The 17,508-nt window shown below is 38.8% G+C and overlaps 1 protein-coding gene and 1 long non-coding RNA gene across 11 annotated transcripts in view; one reads left to right on the top strand and one right to left on the bottom strand.

Annotated features, from left to right (window-relative positions):
* Positions 1 to 17,508, top strand: part of lrrc9 (leucine rich repeat containing 9) — a 168,586-nt gene that overhangs the window by 131,845 nt on the left and 19,233 nt on the right. For 6 of the 8 annotated variants that reach the window (XM_069916304.1, XM_069916303.1, XM_069916301.1 and 3 more), the window contains 5 exons: positions 183 to 308; positions 1,683 to 1,857; positions 4,463 to 4,637; positions 8,323 to 8,441; positions 11,103 to 12,926. In XM_069916304.1, the coding sequence (XP_069772405.1) occupies positions 183 to 308; positions 1,683 to 1,857; positions 4,463 to 4,637; positions 8,323 to 8,441; positions 11,103 to 11,116 (609 nt within the window). In that variant the 3' untranslated portion in view covers positions 11,117 to 12,926. Of the gene's footprint in view, positions 1 to 182; positions 309 to 1,682; positions 1,858 to 4,462; positions 4,638 to 8,322; positions 8,442 to 11,102; positions 12,927 to 17,508 lie in introns of those variants that run through there. The other 2 variants (XR_011351144.1, XM_069916302.1) reach the window with 2 other exon arrangements.
* LOC138753383 (uncharacterized) overlaps positions 9,997 to 17,508 on the bottom strand; it is a 43,550-nt gene continuing 36,038 nt past the window's right edge. For 2 of the 3 annotated variants that reach the window (XR_011351146.1, XR_011351145.1), the window contains exon 3: positions 10,610 to 11,209. This is a non-coding gene — a long non-coding RNA (uncharacterized lncRNA). Of the gene's footprint in view, positions 10,170 to 10,609; positions 11,210 to 17,508 lie in introns of those variants that run through there. The other variant, XR_011351147.1, reaches the window with a different exon arrangement.

Raw genomic sequence — 17,508 nt, 5'->3', positions numbered from 1 at the left:
GCTATTTATTATTAATGCTTTGATATTTAGATAACTCTAAATGTTTCAAAACACCTGAAATACTAAGTGTGTTCCACTGCATCTCACTTGGTATCTTTTGTGAATCACTATACTGACTGAAGGCATTGGTTGTAGAAATAAATTAGGTTTTTTTCAGGTAATCAACCCAAATTTATTTCCAGGTCTCTCGAAAAATGCTATATCGTCCATTCCTTGTGTTTCATTTGATGAATCTCCAGGTATTAGATGGTGTACCAGTGTCTAGCGAAGAGAAAGAAAGAGCTGAACTTCTATTGTGTGAACACAATGTAAGAATTTAAGAACTTTAAGATCCTCTATGGTATTGTTCACAGAGAACTGAATATTACACTGTTTTATGGGAAGTGTTATACTGTATAGAGCATAATATAGTCACCCAGAAAGATGACGAATATCAAATATTATTTTATGACTTATTGGTTTTAACTATAGATGTGTTCCCCAGCCAAATTGTTCATTCCATCTCATTAATTTCAAGTGGGGCCTTTGCGGACGACCCAGAGCTTTATCTTTTGGGCAATTTTATTGCAATAAATAACAAACTAATTAAATTCTGAATTATGGCTAAGAATTGTATTCCGATTACTTGGAAGTCCAACTCCCCTCTACAGATAGCATGATGGAAGACCAAGATGAAAAATTCATACATAATTTAAAGAAAAAATATAACATGTTTATAAAAATATGGCAATCATATCTGGTTTATATAGGGGCCCAAATATAAATGTTAAAATAATGTGCTACTATTATAAAAGTAAAAGTGATCTTCCCAATTAAGACTTTCTTTTAAACCCAACTCTAAGCCCTGACAGTGTATAGATTTATACTTTGAAGGGGGTGGGCGGGGGGGCTGGTGGTGAAGGGAGGGATTGTTGTGTTTTGTTTTGTTTTGTAAGTAAAAGTTTTATATATATATATATATATATATATATATATGTATCTTGAAAATGAAAATTTTTGGTATGTTTATTTATGGAAAAAAACAAAAATAAAATATAAAAAGATAATTTCTACTGACTGATAATACTTCTAACCTTTTATCTTAAACTAGTTCTTTAATAAGTAAAACAAAAATCACAGGGAATATATGAACAATTTGAGAATACATGGAAGATGTAGTAAAGAACAAATTGCAGGTGGAAATCTATGGGTCAGGCAGAATCTGTGGAGGCAGGGGAATGATCAACATTTGGGTCAAGATCTCAGGGCTTTGTAGTATTGCATACGATGAAAGGGCTTGAATAACAGGATTAGAATTTTGATTCTTAGGCATTTAGACTCTGGTAGACATTAAAGGTCATGGGAGATATGGTAATCCATGTTTATGATAGCTTGTGGCAGCAATGTTTTAAACAAAGCTAAGTTTACTGTTGAGGTAAACACGAGAATAATTGAAGCTGTAAATAATAGTTTGGCTGCATTCCCTTCACTGTTTAGCTTTACATCTGATGACACTTGAATGGAGAGGTAAAACTGGCTGTCACAAACTTGCATGTGGAAGCCAATCCAATTTTGTAGAAGATATTACAAAACTGTATGATTAAAGAAAGAATCGCAAAGATCAGTTATTCAATTGGATTTCTATTATTAGATTTGAATATGCATCAGTTTTGATTGTTCTGTTATTCTGCTTTGATCAAAAGGCAACATTTTTGAAACCTACTACTGAGACGGGGTTGTCTATAATTATGCCCTTATTAACGAGGCCAAATGCTCTGCGGGCTTCTAGTCTTCCAAGAGGGTTGCATCATTTAACAGCACCAGAATCTAATCTTACACATGATTTTGGAGACTTAGCACCACAGGAAATAAGCAAAAGTAAGGAAACAATGTATTTTTATTTGTGCCTTAATTATGTATTTCTGATTAAATTTATACTGTTCAATTGTGCCAACATGTTTAACACTGATTAAAAAAAAATCTGACAATTATGGAGCAAATGAAACATGATTTGGGGAATTAAAATGTTCACAATGTGAAGAAACAGTGAGCTTTCTGCCTTCCTTCCCTTCTTTTGCCCAAAACCTGCTTTGATTATTTTAATCACTCCTCCTTTTGGATTTTGTTTTTGACTGTCTACAGGTTTTTGTTATGGATATTAAATAGTTCACATTATTTTTTTTAAATATTGGCTTTTTATTCTCACCAAACGCCCCACTGCTGTGAAATTTACTGAGTGTACATTATGACAGCCATTCAGTTTTTTGAATGATAGGGAAACAACTGCCCATTATGCCACTGTACTGATTTAACAATGCTCAACAAAATTTGTCAATCATATTACTATAATTGCCGTCTCCTGCAAAAGAGAATTTCAATGGCTTGTGCTTTAGGAGGTCATGTTCATGTAATTGACATGGCTATCACAGTCTGCCACTGCTGATCGACTATCATCTATAGTTGTGCCTGCAGTGCCTTCTAATTCATTTGATACTGTTACGGAGTCCAGAGGATCCCAAAGACCAGCAGCAATAGATATGCACCATACACAGGGTTACTTAAACAAAAGTTGTTTTTAATTCTGTTTGAACAAGAAAACAGAATTAAACTTTAACTTATTACTTAGCCTGCCTAACTACTTAATTCCCCCTCTAATACTAAGCGCAGGTGTGTGTAATGTATATTTAAGATTAGAAAAGTTCTTTGGATCATAGTCCAATCTCACTGGTTGCAGGCAATTCTTGTACTGTGCACAGAAGTTAGTATTAACAAAGTTCACCAGTCTTTGGTGCTTAACAGGCAAATGGTTACTACTCAGGGGGGTTCTTGCTGGTTTTCAGAGAGAGATTCCTTATCCAGGATATCCGCAACTGATTCCTTCTCAGTCAGACGAAACTTGCCCCTTTCGGGGTTCTCCAGATGATCCTCTTTCTTTCAGGCCACCTTTCACACCGCCAGTCTTCTCCTTTGACCAAGCAGCCTTCCAAAGTTTGCCAGCTTGTCCCTCTGGAACGGATTTCTGTCTCTCTCCTCTTTGTTTCACACCCTCTCTCTCTCTCTGAGAGCAAAACTCTTCTCTGCTGCCTGCAAAGATCATATGTTCCCAGGCAAGCTGAATGTCGGTACTTTGTTGCCTCTTGCAAAAAGCACTCTGCAAAAGTCCTGCAAATATTCTGTGTTTTAAAATGTGTGTGTGCAAGCTGCTCTAACAATTCCTCCCAAACCACCTCTAAATGCTCTGTCACAAACGCAATATGCTCAAAAGGATATGCTCAATCACGCAATACATTCTCAGATAACTCTGGAAATGTAGAGTTTCAATCTGAAAATGGGAACAGCTCCGCCTCCAAGTTCCGTTCCAAGTAAAACACCTGTATTACTTCATCAAGAACAAGCTACGATTCTGTAATTTTAATCTCAGGCCAACTGGACTTGACTTTTTAAATGGTCACTCTCAAGAAGATTACAATTCACCATGTCCTTCTCCCAAGCAGCACTTGGCTCCAAGCCTTGATCTATGTAATATGCACCTCCTCTCTCCCCCATATGATTCTGTCACCATCACCATAAATGACTGGCATCTGAGATTGGTTTGATATTCTTCTCCCAATGCACAACCCTTTGCCCATATCCCCAGTATCCTCTCCCACCCCCCCCCCTCACCGCCACCCCCCCTCCTGGATTAATGTATTTTCCTTTCTATACTCTGCATTGGTTCTCAGCTCAACATTAGTGGTAGAGCAATTGTTACGGTGCTACAACTGATTAATACACCTCAACAAGTGCCCATTAATTTCTAGGTCCCTGTGCTGCTATCATGCACAATTATCAAGGAACATGTCCTTGCTTTATTTAACATATTGAATGATAAAACTGTAACGGTCAACATAAAGATACTTGTTGCGTTGTCATGTTCTGGATGATAAAGATTGTCTATCCCTCTTAAGTGATGACATGAACTGTTTGCAATTGCCTATTTTGCTTGGCCACCTTTTAGTGATTCTCAAACTTGAAGAAAGTAATGACTTCTGCAGTCTGATTACTAGCTGCATGAATTATCCTTCATCCTAGTTTTTTTTAGTTTGAAAGCAGAAAACATTAACAATTTTGAAAACATTTACGATGATTAAACATACTTGGGAACTGAGCCATAGTTTTGTGTCGAAACTTGGAATGATGAAACTGCTAAATCTTATTTAGAAAATGTGAATGATTGCTTTGAATGTGAAATCAGACCTATTTTTCAGCCCAGAAGAAATGTTTATCTTAATTTAACTGCAACAGATTTTTGAAATTGCATTTTCCAAGCTCATTTTGCAATCACTTAAAGTTGAAAAAAAGTCATCAGTAATGATTATTCCTTTCAGAAATAACATAAAGCATGTTGTGTAAAGAATTTGGAGTAGTTTTTTACTTATGTTTATAATATATCTCAATTAAAGTAATAACGGAAAAATCTAAATTTCCTGATATAATATTGCAGACAAGAGACACAAGCATTTGGGAGGGAACCTCCTTAACCCTCAAAATGTGCAACCAGACATTGTTTGCAAGCAATTAAGAAATGGGGGGAACTATCAACCTCCTTACATGAATCAGCAGAGAGGAAATACTCGGAATATACATACCTTAAAGCACCCTCAAGAACCAGATAGCAGGTATGCAGTGAGTTTATTTTGAATTTTATATTCAAATTACTTCATAATTAATGCATTTTAAGGAATATAAATTCAGATTATTTTTTCACAGTACAACTTGGAACAGTAAAATTGCAGTAATTTCTCACCCTTGGCATTTTAATGGTGCTGAGCTATTCTTATTATCTTCATATTTTCAATTCATGTTTTAAGGCTTTACACAAAAATGAACCAAGTGAGTTTAAAGAGAGCCTGGGAAACATAACCCATAGAGTTTAAAGATTGTGCAGGAGACAAACCTATAAACTTAAAAGGGGAGCTGGAAAAATGGAGGCCCGAGGAGGCATGGGAACGGGGCCAAGGTGAACTTGCAAGTAGTGCGGGAAAGCAGAGCCCGCTAAGTTTAAAGGGAAACAGGGCTATGATTATTTGTAAGAAATTACAGGAAGCAGCACCCCGGTGAGTCAAATTGGAAATGATCAGGATTTCCAGACTACAGCATAATGGATAATCAGGTTTTTCACTGTATTCTGAAATAAACAACAGTTCACTAGCCAGAAAATTTAAACCATTGGACCTTTGTTTACACAAACAACACTCCATGTAATTATAAGGCAGCCTCTAAAATATTAGATTCTAGTTTATTCAGAAAAGCAGTTGCATTGCTATTTATCTTGGTAAATTTTTAATAGAGCTCTGCACAAGTCTGAAAATCAAATCTTAAATGGAAACAAATACATTTTATTTTGGTGCAATATTTAAAGACAAAGTTTTTTTTCCTTAGATGATAACTGTTGTCAGAGGCATACAAAATTCACATTTGCAGCCGCTCAAAAAATTCCATGTATGATATATTCTATATCAATTTATTTAGTTAAGCAAAATGGTCCTGAACAGCAATAGAAATTCTAACCTTGCTAACTGTATTTTTGGGAGCCAGTTGTTATTTTAATTTGACATGAAATAATTTAAATTGAACACACACGTATAACAAAATATTCAGGCTAAATATCCATGACCATAAGGCATAGGAGTAGAAATAGGCTACTCGGCCCATTGAGTCTACCCTATCATTTAATCATGAGCTGATCCATTTTCCCATTCAGCCCCACTGCCCAGTCTTCTTCCATAACCTTTGAATCCCTGACTCATCAAGAACCTATCAATCTCTGTCTAAAATATATCCAGTGACTTGCCCTTCCAAAACAGCCTGTGGCATCAAATCCCACAGTTTCACCACCTTCTGGCTAAAGAAATTCAAAGTGGGTGCCATTCAATCTTGAATTTGTCCCCTCTTGTCCTAGACTCTCCCATTATGGGAAACAGCCATTCTACATCTACCCTGTCCATGCTTTTCAACGTTCAAAATGTTTCAGTGAGATCCTTCATTCTCCTAAATTCCAATGTACAGGGCAAGATCTGTCAAATGCTCCGTATAATCCTTTCATTCCTGGAATCATTCTTGTGAATCTCCTATTACCCCTCTCCAATGTCAGCACATCCTTTTTTTAAATGAGAAGCTCAAACCACTCACAGTACTCAAAGTGTGGTCTCACAAGTGCCTTATAAAGCCTCAATATCACATCCCTACACCATTCAATATTAATTTCTTCTCGAAGTGATTGCCAGCATTGCATTTGCCTTCTTCATCACTGACTCAACCTGCAAGTTTGCCTTCAGGCTAACCTGCACGAGGACTCCAAGGTCCCTTTGTATCTGGGTATTTTCAATATTGTCCCCATTTAGAAAATAGTCTGCCCATTTATTTTTTCTTCCTCGGTACATGACTGAATACTTCCTGATGTTGTATTTCATTTGCCATAGTTCTGCCCATTCTTCTAATCTGTCCAAGTCCTTCTGCAGCCTCCATGTTTCCACATCACTACCTCCTCCTCCACCTAGTGTCATATCATCTGCCTTGCTACAGCAACCACTGCCTTATGTACTTGGACCTCACACCACTGACAAGAGCATCCTGGATCTGCTCTTCTTCCCATTCTCAGGCCGTGCTGTCCTCGTACCCGCAGTTCCTCGTTAGTGCTCGTAGGATGAGGACAATATCTTCAATGGACTCATCAGGCCGCTGCTTCCATTGAAAGAGCTGATGCCTCGCTAGGACGACATTCTGGGGCCTCATGTAGTGAGCCTTCAGTTTTTCAACAGCTGACTCTTAAGTTTTACAGTCCCTGATGATTGGGAATTCTTTACGTCTGATGCAAGAGAGGAGCGCTGACCTGTTGAGCTCATCTGTTGAATCGACCATTTGTGTCTGTCAGGTACATTTGGAAGCACTCCAGCCAGTACACGAATTCTTCCGGGGCCTCTGGAGACAGAGGGTCAATTAGAAGCATCGCAGGCTTCAACAGAGCTTCCATCCTATTCTTGCTGAATAAAATTGCAGTGTGACTGAGAGCATACAAGTCCAGAGAGAGTACAACACACTTTTATTCAGTAAGAATAATACTCAATAGTGTTTGGACTGAACTGGGGTTTTAGCAGGGATCCAGGGTTTATATCAGGATATGTGGGGGTGGAGTCGAGTGAGGATCCAGTCCTTAGAACATCACACCAGTAGTGAATCCTCATTTCTGTACACATGTAGAACACCACAAGCAACTGGCAGCCAATAAAATATGATCCCTAATTTCTGACATAAAACACAGGATTCTGTTGACACCTGATGCTGTTTCTTGCCAATCAGCCAATGTTCTACACATGCTCGTATTATTTTCTGTTATACCAGGGGCTCTTACCTTGTTAAGTAGTTTCATGTGCAGCACTTTGTCAAATACATGACATCCACTGCTTATTTTTCATCTGGCCTTCTTGTCACTTCTTCAAAGAATTTCAATAGGTTTGTCAAATAAGATTTTCCCTTATGGAAACCATGCTGGATTTAGCCTATCTTGTCATGTGCCTCCAAGAACTCCATAACCTCATCCTTGATAATCAACTCCAACATTTTCCCAACTACTGATATCAGGTTAACCAGTCTATAATTTCCTATCTGCTGCCTCTCTGCCTTCCTGTGGGGTTACATTTGCAATTTTTCAGTCCTCCAGGACAATACAGAATCTATTGATTCCTGAAGAACATTACCAATGCCTCCACAATCTTTACCATTGCATTTTTCTGAACCTGAGGGTGCAATCCATCTGGTCCAGGATATTTATCCACCCTTAGACCATTCTGCTTTCTGAGCACATTCTCCCTTGAAATAGTAGCTGCACTCACTTCCCTTCCCATATACCCTTCAACATTTCACCTTGAAAACTGATGTAAAATACTCATTTAGTTCCTCTGCCATCTCCTTGTCTCCCATTATTATTTCTCCAGGTTCATTTTCTTGTGATCCTATATCTTCTCTCACCTCTCATTGCTCTTTCCATACTTGAAGAAGCTTTTTGTATATGCATTGATATTATTTCCAAGCCTACTTTCATACTTCATCTTTACCCTCCTTATGAGTTTTTTTAGTTACCTTCTGAAAGTTTTTAAAAACTTCCCAATCCTCCATCCTTCCACTAATTTTTGCTACCTTGTACTCTTTTACTGTTACATTGGCTTTGACTTCCTTTATCAGCCACAGTTGTGACATTATTCAATGCAAATATTTCCTTTTTTTTTGTAATGTATTAAACACATCAAAATTCTGGAGGTCTTTCCAGTATCTATAGAAGGCAAGTATATTTTTCTGCCTTTTCAGGCCTGAGCCCTTCTTCAAAGAAAAATCAGAAAAGCCAAAAGCAGGATATATCAGAAAATCTCAATGGGGGAGGAATCCAGACCAAAAAAAGGTGTTAATTGGATGTGAGAAAGGACAAGGTGAGTATTTATCATGTCTGTGTGAAAGGAGACAGGGAAAGGAGAGACGACAGGGGAAGAAGGGATTTTTTAACAAAAGCCAGAGAAGTTGATATTAATGCCATCTGGTTGGAGGATGACCAGATGGAAGATGAGGTGTGGTTTCTCCAATTTACCGGTGGCCTCAGTCTGGCAGTTCATAAGACAATGAACAGACATGTCAGCAAGAGAATGGGATGGAGAATTGAAATGGGTGGCCACTGGGAGATCCACACTAATGTAGTGAACATAGCCGAGGTGCTCAACTAAGCGATCTCCCAGTATGTGTCCAGTCTCTCCGATGTAGAGAAGACCACAGCGGGAGCACCGGATGCAGTAGATGACCATTATAGATTCACAAGTGAAATGTTGCTTCACTTAGAAGGACTGTTTGGAGCCCCGAATAGTGCTGAGGGAGAAAATGTTGATGCAAGTGGAGCATCTCCTACATTTAGAGGGGTGGGTCCCAAGGGGTTGATTGGTGGGGAGAGAGGAATGGACAAGGGTGTCATGGAGAGAGCGATTCCTGCGGAAGATAGAGAAGGGAGGAGAGGGGAATATGTGTCTAGTAGTGGGATCATGTAATAGGTGGCAGAAAGGAGGACGAGGATGTGTAGGATGCAGAGGATGGTGGGGTAGTAGGTGAGGATAAGGGAATCTTGTCCTTGTTGACTGTGGGAGCGGAGGGGGCCAAGGCAGATGTGCATGTAATGGAGGATATGCAGGTGAGTGCCAGATGGTGGTAGAGGGAAAGCCACGTTATTTGAAGAAGGAGAACATCTCTGATGATTTGGCATGGAAGTCCTCATCTTGAAGGAAGATGCGACAGAGACAGAGGAATTGAGAGAATGGAATGGAATCCTTACGGGGATAGGGAGGGAGGAGTTGTAGTCATGGTAACTGTGAGTGTTGGTGGGTTTATAGAAGTTGTCTGTCGAGAGTTTTTCTCCAGAGAAGGAGACAGATGGTATTTATTTATCAGTGCACCTTCCTCATTTGTTGCGGAAACCATTCATTGTTACTCTGCTATCTTCTCACCCATTGCCCCTTCCAATCTACTTTGGCCCATTCCTCTCTCATGCCACTGTAATTCTCTTTACCAACACATCTGACTTTAATTTCTCTTTGTTAAAACTCAAACTGAACTAAATCATATTGTGATCACTGCCTCCTAATGTTTCCTTTACTCTCCACTCTCTAATCACCTCCACTGTATTACACACAATTAACACCTTTTTTTGGTCTGGATTCCTCCCCCATATCCCCTGGTGGGGTCATCAACAATCTTCTCTAAAAAAAACCATCTTATAAGCATTCTACAAATTCACTCCTGAGATCCAGTCCCAAACTGGCTTTCCCAATGTACTTGCATGTTGTAATCTGTAGAAAGTCTCTTCTCTTTGGCTTGGCTTCGCGGACGAAGATTTATGGAGGGGGTAAAAGTCCACGTCAGCTGCAGGCTCGTTTGTGGCTGACAAGTCCGATGCGGGACAGGCAGACACGGTTGCAGCGGCTGCAGGGGAAAATTGGTTGGTTGGGAAACACCTGTTATCCAGAATTCAAGCAATTGACAAAAAAATTGCAGAAAATAAATAGGTAAAAAATACAGAGGTTTAAAATTGGCACACCTTGTTGTTAGTTGGACAGTCCATGCAAGATGCAATCTAAAGCATCTACCAATCCCCATCAGTGCCGGATACTGGGGTTTTACTGTATTTAACAATAATTAAAATGAGTTACTGATCAAGAAAAATTAATTCCCATCTCACCATGGCAGGAGTAAATTTTAAATTTTAAATTCAGCAAATGATATCAGTAACGGTGTTCGTGAAACAATTACATTATGATTTTTTAAAAATCTTGTTCACTGAAGAAAGAAAATTTGTTGCCCTTGTCCAGTCCTTATTTTGTGTTATTTGAGACTAAGATGCTTGACTTCCATTTGAAAGCATCTATCAAACTGCCTGGTTTCAACATAATTGGGGTGGGGATGGCTCATCACATCCTGAAAATGAATTCAAAAGAAATGCATTGGGATGATATGATTTAGCATTGATGATGTAAAAATATATTCTAATTAAAATTAGTACATAGTCAATTCTTCAAAGTTGAAGAATTTTATTTTCATGAAAAGGCCGAAATGGCCTGTACCTTTTTTTTAAAAATTAAACATTTTAAAGAGTGAAATGTGTTCTTTATAATCCATGTGTCTTTACAAATGCAACAAGGTCATACAATTAGATTAGTTTCAGCACATCTTCTTTGGCTTGGCTTCGCGGACGAAGATTTATGGAGGGGGTAAAAGTCCACGTCAGCTGCAGGCTCGTTTGTGGCTGACAAGTTCGATGCGGGACAGGCAGACACGGTTGCAGCGGCTGCAGGGGAAAATTGGTTGGTTGGGGTTGGGTGTTGGATTTTTCCTCCTTTGCCTTTTGTCAGTGAGGTGGGCTCTGCGGTCTTCTTCAAAGGAGGTTGCTGCCCGCACATACCAGCAAATAAAAAGATATTTATGCCAAATTAAATGTTGCTATTAATTTTATGAGAATATCATGTAAATTGTTGAAGAATTAATTCCAACATTGGTGTAATGTGTGAATTTAGTGTAGCGATGCTAATTCCACCTTTGTTTTCTTTGAACAATAGACAATAATATGTGAGAATCATTCAATTGTTTGACCTTAATGAATTGATGAAAGATCTAATTGCTGATCAGCCCAACAGTCCTCCAAAGCCATCTCGAATGTGAAACACTGAAGAGTGGGAAGAAAAGCAAATATGGTCAGTTCATTCTGCAAATGCAGATAACAACTTTTGACCCACACCATCTGTGCTTAATTTTTTACAAAATTCATGAAATATTAATTGAGTCATTTGGTTTCACATAGAATTAACACATTTCTAGAGATTGCTGATTTCCTTCAAGTTGGCACTGTAGAATATTGTAAACTGTCTATAAACCTACATAAAATACAACAGTTGTTTTATTCCTACGCACTGATCAGTTAGTTACTTCTTAACCCTCAAGTAAAATGAATTTAGATGAATTTTTCATAATGTAAATGATTTGCTTTTCAACAGTAATACATACCATGACCCATTCACAAGATAAAGACAATTGAAATATAATAACAAGACAATAGTAATACTGTACAAATTAATGCCATTTATAATTACATCATTTAAATGGCTGAAAGAAAATAAATTTTGAGAAATAAATTGAAATAACTTTCATCTATCAAAGAAAATGTTTTAGCATTTTAGTTTGGATATACATTTTGTTCACTTTTCTAATCAGTCAAAATTGAAACACTGGAATTTACAACAAATTTTGTATGAGAAATTATAACTGGCCCGGAGCTACTGTTTGTAATTAAATAGTCATTGAAAATAAGTTTTTAGTTAACTGCCAAAAGATGTTTTTATCATGCAACAATTTAAGCAATTTAAATGTGTACAGATAAATAAGGTTTATGTTGAACAAGATTCAGCATGTTTTTTCTGTATTTTTGCTAACAATATTTGATATTGGTCTGTAACATCTATTGCATGAATTTCTGCTGTAGCCTTTCTATAAACTAGCTATTCACTTTCCTAAAAAGTACTACTTTACTACTTGAAATGTCCTGCCCATGTTTGAATTTGAATTAAGGTGTAAAAAGATGGATATACAGCTACATTTTAGAATGATATATTACAGTAATTTTAATAATTTATTTTGTGTTTTAACTATGCATTTTCACTGTCAAAAACATTTGTTTCTTTTTAATATTGCAGAAATCATTTGTAAATACTTTATCTTTTGTAAACATAATTTGTCCTGTCACAAGTTGTCCTACACTAAGTAAAAGTTATTGAAATGTAATATAACATCGAAAATGTTCTTTACAGTCTGTTTTTCCAATTTTTGAACAAAATTGCCCACTTTAAAAATAGTCATTTCAAAGACCATCACAAGATGTCCTCATTGCTTAGTCAAAAAATTGTGTTGCACTAGAACACACAGTGCGCAAGCTTCTATCATTTCTGTAGAGAACCAGCTGCTCACTCCAGTGAACATACAATATATTCTAGACTCTCATACCTTACACTGCAGTGCAGAATTCAATGCGATCAGATGCACACACATCCAACTTTGGACTCTGCCCTGAGATTCTGCATTGTATCCAGTGGTGTTTTGCAAGTTACTGGATACACTTTTTACCTAGCCCTTCAGCTTTATTCCATTCATTTATCATGGCCATTTATATCAGTATGGTTGCCATCCTTCATAAGTTTAAGGATATTTTTTGTTTGTGTTTCACTGATTTAAGAGTTTAATTTAATATATTTACATATCATTTATCTGTCAATTGTTTTGAAATGATTGAAATTTGTGACTCCTCAGTGGACAGAGCCTTAATTTCTACCCTCTGTAACTTAGGCAGATGGGGAGCAGGTTGACAATAATAAAGCATGGATCAGTTCAAATGCAATGCTGGACAATTTAGTTACAAGACCTATTTGGCATTAAATCCTTTGCAATCAATAAGCTACCTCAAGAGCAAAGTACTCTGCCATTTTACCATGCATTAAATTAGTTATAAACTGGATAAAATCTTGCTGTCATATTAATGGTGCTTGTCTAACCATTGCACTTTAGATTATTTTGCAATGCAAAAATAGGTATTGCAGTCCAGTTTTGTGTTGCATATCTGTATATCCTTGACTGTCATAGAACCATAGAATATTACAGCACAGAAACAGGCTCCTTTGGCCAGTTTAGTCCATGCCAACCCATGTTTTTGCCTGGTCCCCCAGACCTGCACCCAGTCCATAGCCCTCGATACCTCTCCCATCTATGTACCTGTCCAAATTCTTCTTAAATGCTAAAATTGAGCCCACATTCACTATTTCATTCCACACTCCCACCATTCTCTGTGTGAAAAAATTCCCCCTCATATTCCTCCTAAACTTTTCCCCTTTCACCCTTCACCCATGTCCTCTGGTTTGTATCTCACCTGCCCTCAGTGGAAAAAGCCAATATACAATTACTCTGTCTAGCCCCCTCATAATTTTAAATGCCTCTATCAAATCACCCCTTATTCTTCAACATTTCAGGAAATAAAGTCGTAACCTGTTTAACCTTTCCTTATAACTCAGTTCCTGAAATTCAGGCAACATCCTAATAAATCTTCTCCGCACTCTTTCTATCTTATTGATTACTTTCCTGTAGTTATATGAGCAAAACTGCACACAATGCTCTAAATTTGGCCTCAGCAATGTCTTGTACCATTTTAACATAACATCCCAACTCCAATACTCAAAACTTTGATTTGTGAGGGCCAATTTGCCAAAAACTATTTTTACAACCCTATTCATCTATGATGCCACTTTCAGGGAATTATGTATGCCTCTGTTCTATCGCACTACTCAATGCCCTACCATTTACTGTGTATGTAATTTCTTGGTTTATCCTTCCAAAACGCAACACCTCACACTTGTCTGCAATAAATTCCATCTGCTATTTTCAACCCATTTTTCCAACTGGTCCAGATCCCTCTGCAAGCTTTGAAAACCTTCTTTGCTGTCCACAGTGCGTTCAAACTTAGTGTCATTTGCAAACTTGCTGATCCAATTTACCACATTATTGTGAAAGTACAGCTTCTATCACCAATGTGTATATGAACAGATTGTAGTGTAGGATGACTGTGATTGGCTGAGAGTGTAGCCACACCTACTGGCAGGTGTTAAAGGATTTCTCCTAGTCAGACCTGGTCATTCTGGACTGGTCGACCTACTTGTGATATGCTCCAGTCTTTTAGTTAATAAAAGCCTTGGTTTCAATCAACAATTCTGGATCTTTCGATGCGCTCTACAATTTTATTAACTATAATTTTGAAGGGATGGAGTGTATGCTACGGCTGGAACGCCTCAACATCGACCCACAGTCAGCTACAGCCTCGAATGACGTTAAGCACTGGGTGAGATGCTTCGAAACCTACTTTCTGACCCTGCCATGATAGAGGACGCCCATCGACTACTAATATTGATGACTATGGTGTCCCTGAGAATCTATCAGAGTGTCCAGGACGCAACCACTTACGCCGCAGCCATGAAGGTGCTGAAAGGGCTCTATGAGCGACCAGTGAACAGGGTCTGTGCTCGGTACAAACTTGCAACAAGGAGGCAACAGCCCGGTGAGTCCTGTAGAGCTTATATTCAGGCACTAAGGGCAATGGGCAGGGACTGTTCCTGCACAGACAGAACTGCTGTGGAGACCACAGACGATATCATTCGGGATGCTTATGTGGCCGTACTCTCGGAACTGGACCCCACACTTTGATGTGAGTAGGATGCCCTCCCTCTACCCTACTAACCCCCGGCACACCGACGGCCTGTCAGCTGCTGCTACACTGCCCAATGCAACCCCAAAGTATTATTTCTGCGGGAGGAACAAGCACAGCAGGTCCCAGTGCCCAGTGAGAAAAGCCAGGTGCCAGAAGTGCCTTAAAAACGGCCACTTTGCTGTAGCCTGTCGCTCTAAAATGGCCGCTGTGAAGCCCACTCGCCACCCTCCCATTCAAACACTTCCTCAGAGCTCTCGTCCAATGAGAGCGAGGGCTCCACTGTGAGGCAGCACCTGACATCACAGGGCAGACGCCGAGCGCGCAAGGTACAACCCACCCTCACTGCAATGACATTCACCCTACCTCACGAAGCAACATCCGAACAGGCCCCACCCGCGACCTCAACGGCCGCTGCCACCACCGACCAGGGACCCGCCGCCGACCAGGGACCCGCCGCAGCTGTCGACTGGGGACCCGCCACCACTGGGGCAGCTGACCAGGTACCCATAACTGCGACCCCCAACACTTACCGTTGGCTGGCCGACACCCCCATTAGGCTAGAGGCAGCAACACCAACTCCTCGATGCTGTCTCTTCAGGCCCAACTGTTTGCGTGACGTCATCATGCAGGACTCCACTGTCCCCATTACAAGTCTCTGATTCAATAACCCTCGACCAGGACTTCCCCAACCCCTCACAAAAGCAATGGAACTGATTAAAGTGCATGGACACTATACCAATTGCTTATTTGACTCGGGGTTAACTGACAGTTTTATCCGTCCAGACCTGGCCTACTGTTGTGAACTGGCTATTCTCCCCATTGCACAGTGAATTTCATTGGTGACCAGATCACACTCGATTGGGGTAAAGGGGTATTGCATGGTGACCCTGAAAGTCCAGGGCATCACGTTCACAGACATCAAACTATTAATTCTTCCCCAGGTTAATTATGCGCCCTTGCACTGCTGGGACTGGATTTTCAAGGCCAGTTTCAAACTGTTTCCCTGAACTTTGGGGGGCCTCAAGCTCCACTCTCTGTCTGTAAGCACTCATTGATATAGATGACAAACAACAATGGTCCCAGTACCGATCCCTGAGGCACACCATTAGTCACAGGCCTCCAGTCTGAGAAGCAATCATCTACCACTATTCTCTGGCTTCTCCCATCCAGTGATCAGTTCACTACTTCACCATGAATACCTAGCATTTAAACCTTCCTGACTTATCTCCCATGTGGGACCTTGTCAAAGCCTTACTAAGGTCCATGCAGACATTGACAGCCTTTCCTTCATCAACTTTGCTGGTAACCTCCTTGAAAAACTCTATAGGATTGGTTAAACAAAACCTACCACACACAAAGCCATGTTGACTATCTCTAATCAGTTCCTGGCTATCCAAATAATTGTATATCCGATCTCTTAGAACACCTTCCAATAATTTACCTACTACTGATGTTGAAGTTTTTAAAATGGAAATTACTACACTTTTAAATGTAATTATGCAATAGAAAATTTATTTTAGCCGTGTTTCTTGCCACTTCCTCAATCCAGAATCCTATGTTATTTCCCAAGATGGGTCTTGTCAGTTTTTCCTACGAGCCTGCAGCTGACGTGGACATTACCCCTCCATAAATCTTCGTCCGCGAAGCCAAGCCAAAGAAAGAAGAATAATCATAGTTGTTGCTTTGAGACTAAAATTATAAATAAATTTGCAAATTCATGTTGAGGAAATTTCAATGGAAAGTGGTAATCATTTTAAGTATGTGTTACCTCCAGCTAAACCTAATGATCTTATCTATAAATACATTTCCAAATCACAAATTCTAAAATTTCTTGGGCAGTAATCAAATTTCTCATGAGTATTCAATTACAAAATAATTCCTAGGTAATAATAAGGTTCGGCAGATTATAAGCCAAAAAAAGAGGAACAGACATGGCAACTATTAAACCTATTTTGCTTCTCATGGTACAATTGGCTCTTATGATGTAACCTCAACCTTCCAAGCAGATATTTGTCTTGGGAGAGGCAAAAACAAAGTATCAAATAATAGCTACTTTAAGAATCGAGTTAAGATCCTGGATGTTATGTCAAATGAATAAAAACAAGAGCAATTTAATTCATAATTTATTGTCACAAATTGAGCATTATTTGGCTATCACTCTTAAGATTGAATAAATTACATGTGCAGAAAATGTATGAAAATATCCTGCATTGGTAGATGCTCTTGTGAGATTATAAACAGAACAAATTAAATTGTAAACTGCATCACAATTATCTCTGACCCAGGGATGATTGCCAAGTAATTTCCTTAAATAATAAGAATCTCAAAGTATTCCAATCCCTACCATTAAAATCTCTTCGAACTAATAAGCCAGAAAAAAAACTTTTAATAATAATTTTCAAAAAGGTTGGACATTATGTGTGTCAAGTGTTTTGTCACAAACATCAAACTCGAGCTTGTTTTTGGAATGCATTTTCATATAATCCTGCATGTTGTGATTTCATTAACTTTCAGTTAGCGGTAATAAAAACTAATGTGCATGGATAAAGTATACAATTCCATCGATGCTATTATTTGAAATGATGAATTGAAGCTGAAAGAAAATATTCAGGAATATATATAGAAATAGATTTACAGTTTACATATGTCACTACCTGTATAAATGTACTTCCTTGACATAAAATGAAAATAATTTCCAGTTATGCCTCAATGCATCAGCAAAG

This window comes from Narcine bancroftii, chromosome 2, assembly GCF_036971445.1.
Source record: "Narcine bancroftii isolate sNarBan1 chromosome 2, sNarBan1.hap1, whole genome shotgun sequence".
Taxonomy (NCBI): Eukaryota; Metazoa; Chordata; class Chondrichthyes; order Torpediniformes; family Narcinidae; genus Narcine; species Narcine bancroftii.
The sequence above is the reverse complement of the archived record's forward strand: the minus strand, read 5'-3'. Positions and strand labels throughout refer to the sequence as shown.